The 9,411-nt window shown below is 38.9% G+C and overlaps 1 protein-coding gene across 2 annotated transcripts; it reads right to left on the reverse strand.

The window, feature by feature from the left end:
- Window positions 1-252: 252 nt before the first annotated feature.
- kel (Kell metallo-endopeptidase (Kell blood group)) lies at window positions 253-9,390 on the reverse strand. Of its 2 annotated transcripts, XM_076988393.1 has the most exons (18): window positions 8,880-9,389; window positions 7,771-7,930; window positions 7,250-7,570; window positions 6,920-7,047; window positions 6,590-6,757; window positions 5,594-5,665; window positions 5,283-5,471; window positions 4,469-4,623; window positions 4,222-4,333; window positions 4,030-4,125; window positions 3,780-3,878; window positions 3,588-3,668; window positions 3,385-3,488; window positions 3,109-3,198; window positions 2,656-2,723; window positions 2,403-2,563; window positions 2,073-2,162; window positions 253-1,924 (listed from the first exon to the last, which is right to left on the reverse strand). In XM_076988393.1, exons 1-18 carry the CDS (start codon window positions 8,928-8,930, stop codon window positions 1,778-1,780), a joined length of 2,292 nt encoding a protein of 763 aa, XP_076844508.1. In that variant the 5' UTR covers window positions 8,931-9,389; the 3' UTR covers window positions 253-1,777. The 2 variants fall into 2 exon arrangements, with proteins under 2 accessions (XP_076844508.1, XP_076844509.1); XM_076988394.1 differs by lacking the exon at window positions 253-1,924 and having other exon boundaries at window positions 2,073-2,195; window positions 8,880-9,390.
- Window positions 9,391-9,411: the final 21 nt, after the last annotated feature.

Genomic DNA, 9,411 nt, shown 5'->3' on the forward strand with positions numbered 1-9,411 from the left:
TAATAAAACGGCGACGCTTCTCCCCAATGTAACTGAAATTACAACAGGTCTTCATACAGAACAGGCGGTGCTTTGTTGGAATATGCTGATTAAAACACTTAATGGATAGATCATGAACATTTAAAAATGTGATGGGACCTCTATTACAAATGTATTGGTGCTCGAGTGAGAAGGGTTTGTTTCTTGAGAAGAGGGTTCAGTGTGACTAACAGGAGTTTATCATCTGAGAACAATGGCAAGACATGAGAACATTTTGGGGTCAGTGACAAGCTCTTTAAACACCACTAATCACGGCTTTATCATCAACTATACACAAAAGAAAATTAATTGATCAAAATAACATTTATAAAGTAATATTAAACAAATAGCGTATTCACAAAAAATAAATCTTGTCATATTTTGTATTCACATGACATAAATCCTGTTTTCAGTATCCACATATCTATTAGTACTCAAACTGTGTCGTAATTGTTAATAAAAGCAAAGGAATGCATGAATCACAGCTGAAATATCTAAAACATTCACACTTGTTTCCAGTCACAAATTACAAGGGAATTAAGCAGAAATCCCAAAATGCAATCAGCGTAGGAATACAATACAAGGTACATATTATTAACTTCAAACATACATATTGTTGGAAAATTATATTTTAATCACAATGCTTTTGTAATCTCATATATTATAACCAAACACCTTATTCTAATCCTTTTATATTTTGCTAACATTACAGCTTAATCACACTGTTTAAGATCAATATTGTAATCCTTTTATATTTTGCTTACATTACAGTATTAATCAAATTGCTTATTATCAAAAGTGTCTGAGAATATGCTTGTCTTCCCTTTTACATATTCTAAGTGCATGCAGGAGAAAGTTTGCTAAAAACAGGAAGCTTCAAAATAGCCTCTGTAGGTCCACTTGACATTTGCAAACCACGAAGTGAAAAACCTCCCTTCTACATGTAGAGAGGAAACATCTGTGTGTTTGATGTCTGTAACTTAGGTGCAACCCCAAGTAGTGAAAATTAAGTAGATTACAATCCCAAGACGTGGAGCCTTTTTCACATTTGTGATCGCTGAGTTGTCAAAGTTTGTTGTAGGATTTAGGGAACTAAGATGGGCTCATCTAATTGTGAAAGTTTTAGACAAACAACTCTTGGAGAACATGCAAAAACGGGACAGAAGCAGACTGGTTTTAGAGCTGCACACTGAGTGACACGAATAGGCTTAGGCTTTCATTTTTGTGTACTCCCAGAGATCTCTTTAATTATTTCTTGATTGCATTAGCTTTAATAAAAGATTAAAGGACACAAGACTGGTGACATTCTTTTTTGCATCAAACGGACGCGCTGCGCTAGAACAGGAGGAGAGGAAGCGCAACAATATACATACAGATATACATGTACATTTACATATACATGGAACATATTCTCTAAACTTACACTACACTGGGTGGTGAAGCTGTGGCGGTGTGGTGAGTCATAAGAACCGTTCACTCAGAACCATTAAAAGGGGGCAAAGAAAGAAGAAAGAAAAAAGGATTGATCTTTGTTAAATTGTGATCTTAGCTGGCTAATAATCACCATATTTAAAAATATATATCAGTAATCTGAACTTTGTCTTTCCTGATTAGCCTACATACCGCTGTTACCCAACCCTATATACAACTGTCACTTTTGTATTCACCCTTCTCAGCAGCAGCAGGTTTGTAGAGTACTGACAGCAGTTCATTCCACATCACAGCTCTGCTGTGTTCCAAGCTTCACTGTGGTTCAGATCTAACACCACTCAGGAAGATGTCCAGGAGCTCTGTCCACACAGATCAGTGGTTTAGGGCAAACATCAGAGGTCTCACACAGGACAGACACCAGGAAGGAGGGTTCAAATGACATGGGGACACGGTATGGCTCCGAGTCACAACTTGCCTGTGGAGAAACAATTGTAACCAAACAATTATAAACAGAAAATGACTGAACATGAGGTAATGCATTTTAACATGTATTTAACATCTAATGGTGGAGAATGATGTGAAGCGTCACTCAGAAAAGCTGGTGGGTGCAGTATAAAACATACCTGAATAAATGAGGACAGAAAGAGATGAATGTGAGAGAATCCTGACACAGAAGTGTCACTAGAATTACGCTGCAAACTCTTAATATATGACTGAGAGAAATGAAAGAGAATGTATAGAAATTACTGAAAGACAAATTATAAAAAAACAATTAGATTAGACTGAAGTACATAACGAGAAATATTATAAAATGTGGATGAGTAACACTAAACAATGCAGTGGTTTAGGCTAACTGGGTTAAGTGGTTTTCAAAAGGGGCTTGTGAGCCTTTGGATGAAAAACATTAGCATCCCTCAGCACAGACGGAGCTTCAGTGAAGTAGAAACACTCACCTGTAGCGCCACCTGGAGGGCGGAGTACTGAACCCACACCTCCTTTTGCTGGGGTGGGGAGAGAGAGAGGTTGGCCAGCCCGCCTGCAGCCTCACTGCTAATAAGGTAGCGTGACCACACACATGCGCTCTCCTGGCTAGGGCTCTCGGACAGCGTGAGGACTGGAAAGGAGAAAGCAGACAATGTCATAAATGTCAATTAAAAGGTATAGACACACAGAAGCACACAGATATCCAGAAAGAGGGTTACATACTCTCAGGCAGGAGAAGGTGGAAAAGATCTTTTGCAATCAAAGATCCAAGCATCCCATAGTTGATAGCTCTGAAAGAGATAGATAGAGAGAGAGAGAGAGAGAGAGAGAGAGAGAGAGCAAGAGAGGGCGGAGCAGTTTAATGTGTTTTTTTTCATGCAAGTCAGAACTTTACTTATATAGTTTAGATTTATTTATATACAGTTTAGAGTGGCCATGATTTGAAATCACAATAACACACAACCTCAGAATAACAGAAAGAGCTCTAGCTGAGAGAAAGAGCACTGAAAGGTCATTTGTTAATGTTTGTAATATTTGTGATACTATATAAATAAATTTGACATGGACTTTGACTTTGACTTTGTATGGCAGCAGTATTCAACAGGGATCGGAAGAACTCCTTTTCTACACAGGGTCTGTATGAATACAGCATGTCTATAATATAATGCAGCATACCTTGGGTAGGAAGCGTGGAACATGGGTAACACAAACATTCCAGCTGGGATGATGATGTCGTTACCAGAGAGAAATGGACTAACAGTCAGCCTGCAAGAGGACACACACATAAATCTGAGGATGACTTCAAGGTTGCGGTCAGTCGCTGCATAGAATGGGTATTCACATAAAGCATTGTCAGTCTGACTCGCAGAACACATTCTGTACATTTGGGAATATTCCGTACACATTATTTAGTTACAAGTTCAAAGTAAATGTGAAGGGAAATACATTTACCAGTCCAGTTGCTCAGTATGATTGAAAATTCTCCTCCTCCTCTTCTGCTGAAGAGCTAGCAGCTGCAGGTAATTGGTGAAATAGTCCTTCTCACTCACAGCCATCTAGCACAAGAACGGCAAGTAGTTCCCGCTACATTCAACCTGTTATGAATTAAACTTTGTATTCAAGTATTTCACATATATTATTCAGTGCATTAATACCTCTGCATAATGCTGATTCCAGAGTTTGAGCTGATCGTGGAGGTTTGTACTGGTAAAAGGTTTTGGAGAGAGAGATTTAACCTAAAAAGAAAAATAACACATATTGTGTTAAATTTTAACTTTAACATTTGTTAAATTCACACGGACATCTCAAAAGAGATCATGATGACTGAGTACTGTTTTACCTTTTACCTTATTCAAAATAATATCACGTGTCTCCGCATCCCTCCACCTCATGTTGGCTACTTTGGTCTTGAAGGTTGAATAAATGTCGTGCATCAGCTCTTCAGCCTACCAATTGGAGAGGATGGTTATGAACTGTTTTGTAGGTCAAATGAGATCTACATAGTGAAATCATTGAAAGAGGGGAGAAAAGGTCTGCTCTTTGAGAGCCATTCATCCATCCATCCATCTATCCATCCAATGTTCTTATTGGTCATACCTCTTTACAAGCATAATGTTCTTTGACTGCATGACTGACCCAAGTGTCAAAGCCTTTTATGGTCTGGAGAACACAGACTCTCCAGTGTGGAACACCCTGAAGCAACAGAGAACACGAGACACTTCCGAACTTCAGGGATCAGAGTTATTTCCTAGATCTTTAAGAAATGTGGATGATGAGATCTTAGCATACCTCCGCTCCACTACGTTTAGAGACATCACTCAAGGTCAGAGTGAAGTTGGTGTCCAGGGTATGAATGAGTGATTGCAGAAGAGTCAGAACCATATATGTATGGAGAGGACCACTGCAAACACATTTAGACAATGCTTATTGATGTACTGAACATCATAGCAACAAAACATTTCACACCACTGACTTTCAGAGTGTATTTAACAAATTTTAAATATATATATCTTAGTCAAAATGTACTAGAATGTACCTTTCCTTGTAGTTAAGCTTCCATTCACTGACTATGTTAGACATATTGATGAGATACTGGAGATTATGCAAAAGAACAATGTCCGACTGGCTGACAGGGACAGGGTGAAGGATGGCCCTAAGACTCGCCAGCCAGTCAATAGCTGGAGCCAGCGTCTAAAGAGAACAGGAGAGAGAGAGCACTGTGGTGTCACTGTGGTGGTTTTATTGTGCTACAAGAACTGTGCTTGGGTGGGTGGACAAAACTTCGGCCAATTTGTAATCATTTACATTAATAATAATCTTTACATAATCATAAATTACCTTCACCAATCAATCTAAAACCAGATTACTTTTTTCGAGTAGAGTTATTAATCCAAATACAAAATTACATTTTATTTACTGTTAAAATTATGCTTGTATTACCATATTCTCTCTAGACTGTATTGCACTTTAGCCTTTGAAAGTGCAGATACATGTTGGATCATACTAAGAGTGGAAAACTGGGGAGATACAGTGTATTGGAAAGAATAATGGTTTGGGCTTTTGATTCTTTAGTTTTATTGCTAATTGCTAAAAACTTAGCAATTTCAAGTCTAAGAGGTTATTTTTATTGTCTTTTGATCTATTATTTTGAGTGTTTATTATGCCTTCAGATGAAATATGAACAATTGTTGGACTGGAAATGTAGCCAAATCAATCTGGCAATAAAGATTGCCCAAAGATGAAAATATACCTGCACCTACACTCGCCATCATACCTACCCACACACATGCTCCACCCATATTCTAAGCTTTATTTATTTATTGAACGTTTGAATGGTGACAAACACCCACCTTCAGCTTTTGGACGGTCACTCTGTGATATAGGAGTTTATTACTGAGTCGGTATTCAAGAGGCGAGGCGGCTGTGACTAGTTTGGAACACAGAGACACATATGGACCACATAGCTGAGTGAGGTCCTGGGCAGGAACCTTCAGCACCTCCAAGATCTTCCTGCAGGACATGAAGAATGGACGCACAAACTGAGAGGGAGAAAGAGAAAGGGATGTTATCAATATCAGAAACGACCCACTCTTCACTGGTTTTATAGTTAACAACAGCTGTTTCGTTTTACTGCCAAAGGCGTTCAGATGCGCAGACGTACCTGTTGGTGGAATTTGGATCTCTGTATTTTGTTGTTCCACTCAACTGGGAACTGAAAGTCTGGTTGATCAATCTGTGGAAATACCAATGGTGATCTTTGACAAATATATGTGGAGTGTTGCAGTGCCTGCTGAAACCAGCCATGGTGAGACGAAGAACCTAGTAGTGCTATTGCTCACTTTGGTCAGTGTGGGCATAATATTAGAATGCACACTACAAAATCAAACAGTGAGAGAACTCAAATCATAAAATACTGTAAATCTATACAGTCATACAGATCCAGCAAAGTTATATGGCAAATCTACATTTAACATATAAGACAATCAAGTTTCCCAACACCGACCCCACTGTAACCAAGCTTTTTCACATTTCTGAAAACCTTTTTTATCATTTAAAATTTTTTAATTAAAATAGGTAAGGAAATGCTATGAGAAGTAATTTGTGCTCACTGTTGTTATTTATTGTTATTCATCTTATACACATTTCATTCAAGTGTCTTAAATTTTCTATGTGGTATTTGCATTGAAAACAGTGGTAACAGGCAACACACCCAGAGTGAAAAGGTAGAGTAAAAGGTCCTTTATTGAAAAATGGACCTGCCATATCAATGATGAGTAAGATGGTACGGTCCCGGGAGGAAGGTGCCCTCGGATTGGACATCACAGATGACATCATCATCTTGTTTGTGCTTTAAAAGCTGTGTGAATTGTGTTACTTGCCATGACTTTACTGCCCTGTTGAAGGTGAATTGGTCACCGAAACCGGTAGGCATTGATACGGCAGGTCCATTTTTCAATAAAGGACCTTTTACTCTACCTTTTCACTCTGGGTGTGTTGCCTGTTACCACTGTTTTCATTGCTGACTCTTATGTCCACAGAGCACCACCCACACATCATTGATGAACACTCTTAGCACCTGAGCACCTGTCCTACTGCTTTGCTGGTGTTATTTGCATTCTTTGCATTTGAAAATTGATGTGCTGTGCTGATGAAGTACCTGTATGTAGTGCTGACTGACGTATGTCATGTTGGACTGATCCACTCTGCGGTCAGGGCCCACATACACATTAAAGAAAGGAAAGGTGTCATACTGTGCCATCATCAGGACCAGTGTAGCATTAAAGTCTGGCTCAGTCCAGTTTGTAGATACAGACCAGCCACCCAGCTACAGAGACACACAAAGAAGAAGAGACTCACTCAGTTCAGTCCTCTGCTCAAATGACTAAATTAGGTATAATGTGAAATTAGAACAAACTATATATATATATATATATATATATATATAAAGCCCATGTGTGTACCTATGTAGGGGTGTAGGTGTATTTACCTGCTCAATTAGTGCAAGAAAACTTTCTAAGCTGACGCTGTCTGCAGCTGTGGGGTCCATGCAGGTTTTATAAAACCTCCGAGCTTTTTGTTCTGCACTGTTCATGGAAACACCCCCTACAGGAGACTCTGACCACACAAACACAACAAAAGAACAATGTTTCAAATACACCTTATTCTAGATATCTTACCCTCCAGAAGGTTAACTCCACTGACCTTCGACTTCAGCAGAGAGTATATGGATTATAATTTACAGACATTCAGTACTAATACAGTAAAAATCGTTTTAGTGCTGGTTTAGCTATAGAAAGAAACAATCTGTGAGGCTTACCTAAGATTTCTTTTATTGCCTGGTGCAAAGCTGTTCGTCTGTCTGGTAATCTGACAAGCAGTTCGTCTGACTTTTCTTCAGGGTCTGTGTTTCTGATCTCTCTCACCATACCATCTCTGCCAGTTGTCTCTCTCCTTTGCTTCTGTTCCCTGGTGCTACTGGGCAACATGATCGTGCCTTGTTGTCTTTCTCTGTTGATTATTGATGTCTCTGCTGCACAGGTAAATCGGAAGTAATCACAGGGTCGAGAAAAGGGGTCCAAAGCTGCAGGGAATTGTGCTTCTATTCTTTTGCATGCTGGAGAGAGACAGGCAGGAGATTCTGGAGGAAGAGAATCATTTGGGGGAAAGGGGATTGAAAATGTGATTTGAGAAAAGTCAGATTAATTGTAGAAAGTTCTGACCAAGTAACTGACATGTCATGTAGAAAATAATGTAAAACAATTGTCCAGTACACATCACATGATTGCTGTAGTGCATCTTAATGACATCAACAATGTTTCATTAGCTACACGTGATTACCTTGATTTGCCAGAGACATCTGGGAATATAACGTCAACCCTATTATTGTTCCAATGAGGGAGAAGCCGGAAAGGACCGATAGGATGATCACACGCTGGTTCCTGACCAATGACTTTGACTCTTCTGACTGAGTCTGTTCTTGTAAGGCCTGGACAGGTTCCTAAGGAGGCATCAAGAGTTGGTTGAACATGCTGTCTTGGTTTATACACAAATACGCATGTCAATTCCTCTACGATTGTTCATCGTTCTATTGTATTGAGATATGGAGATCTTTAAGCAATTAATATATTGTGTTTTAGATTGTATTTTTGTATGCCATGCACCGTAACTCCAACTGACTCTGACTCAAGACAGGTAGGTAAAATCTCTTTGTTCACCATAATCATGCGTATGTATATTGCTGATGAAGACAGTCATCTTCCATGGCTACAGTCATTTTGAGCACGGTTCCCAACACATCATGTTAACCAGCTACCAGCTCTGCAACAGCACGTGCGTGTATTAGGCGTCTTAAGTTGCCTTGACGACGGACGAGAATAAAACTTCCCGTTTCAGAGAAATAAAAGCGATGGTTGTGAGATGTTTCCTTCTCTCCTTCTCTCCTCGTGTCTGGGGTTATGTTGGACCATGCTACCTAACATTTCTCTTAACATTAAGAGCAAGCATTACGTGTCCTGGAGTTTCCTTGACCAGTACGTTACAAGAACTTAAAAATGAAACTTTTTTGTGTGTTTTTGTTTCGTCCAATTTCGTTTTATGAAAAAATAAAATAAATGTAACTTAATTCACTTTTGCATTTTTGTGTCTGTTATTTCTGAATGTATTTTACCTGTTTCTATATAACGGAACGTTTTAAACTACTTTTTAAAATTACGTATTTGACATGATAATCGAATTTTGTATGTTATTTACGACAATACAATAAAAAAATACTTGTTTCTTTATTTCATGTTATAGTGTTTTAAGAATCTAATAAATATCCGTTTTCCGTATCTGAAATGAAAACAGGCTACCAAGAATTTCACGGACGGATAAAAAACTGTTCATGGATATATCCGATATTTTTGTATTAATTTTTGCTTGTATTAATTAATTATTCAAAGCTGTACCTGCAGAACTGACGCGTTTGGGTCCATCCTGGTTTTTTCTTTAGTTTTCATAGACTTTTACAATATGAGAATTGTTTGTCTATCAGAACTCTGGCCACATTTGCGTCCCCCTCCTTTACTCCAGATCCTCTCTTCTATCTGCCCCTCAGCTCAGTCATCTGCCCCTATCTGCCCTCATCACCCCCCTCTGCTCCCTCTTTCACGTGCTGATAAAACCCAGTGAGCTGGCCTCTTCCCAGACACCCTTCTCTCTTTTTCTTTCTCTCTTTCTCCAACACTCCGTCACTCCATCTGTCCGTATCAGCCTCCTTGTGCATTTGTAGCACGTCAGAACAGATTCGACTTCACTTTCATTAAAGTGAACTTCATATGACAAAGTTTGAGCATAAACGTGCTGCCAGGGACGCAAGAACCAGAGCTTTAATTTACAGTTAACCGAGTTATAGTTGAACTATTTAGTATCACAAGGAATGACCACTGAATCTTCCCTCCGTTTAAAGTATTTATCTAAAGTGTGTATTAAAGTGTGCAT

This window comes from Brachyhypopomus gauderio, unplaced genomic scaffold, assembly GCF_052324685.1.
Source record: "Brachyhypopomus gauderio isolate BG-103 unplaced genomic scaffold, BGAUD_0.2 sc62, whole genome shotgun sequence".
NCBI lineage: Eukaryota > Metazoa > Chordata > Actinopteri > Gymnotiformes > Hypopomidae > Brachyhypopomus > Brachyhypopomus gauderio.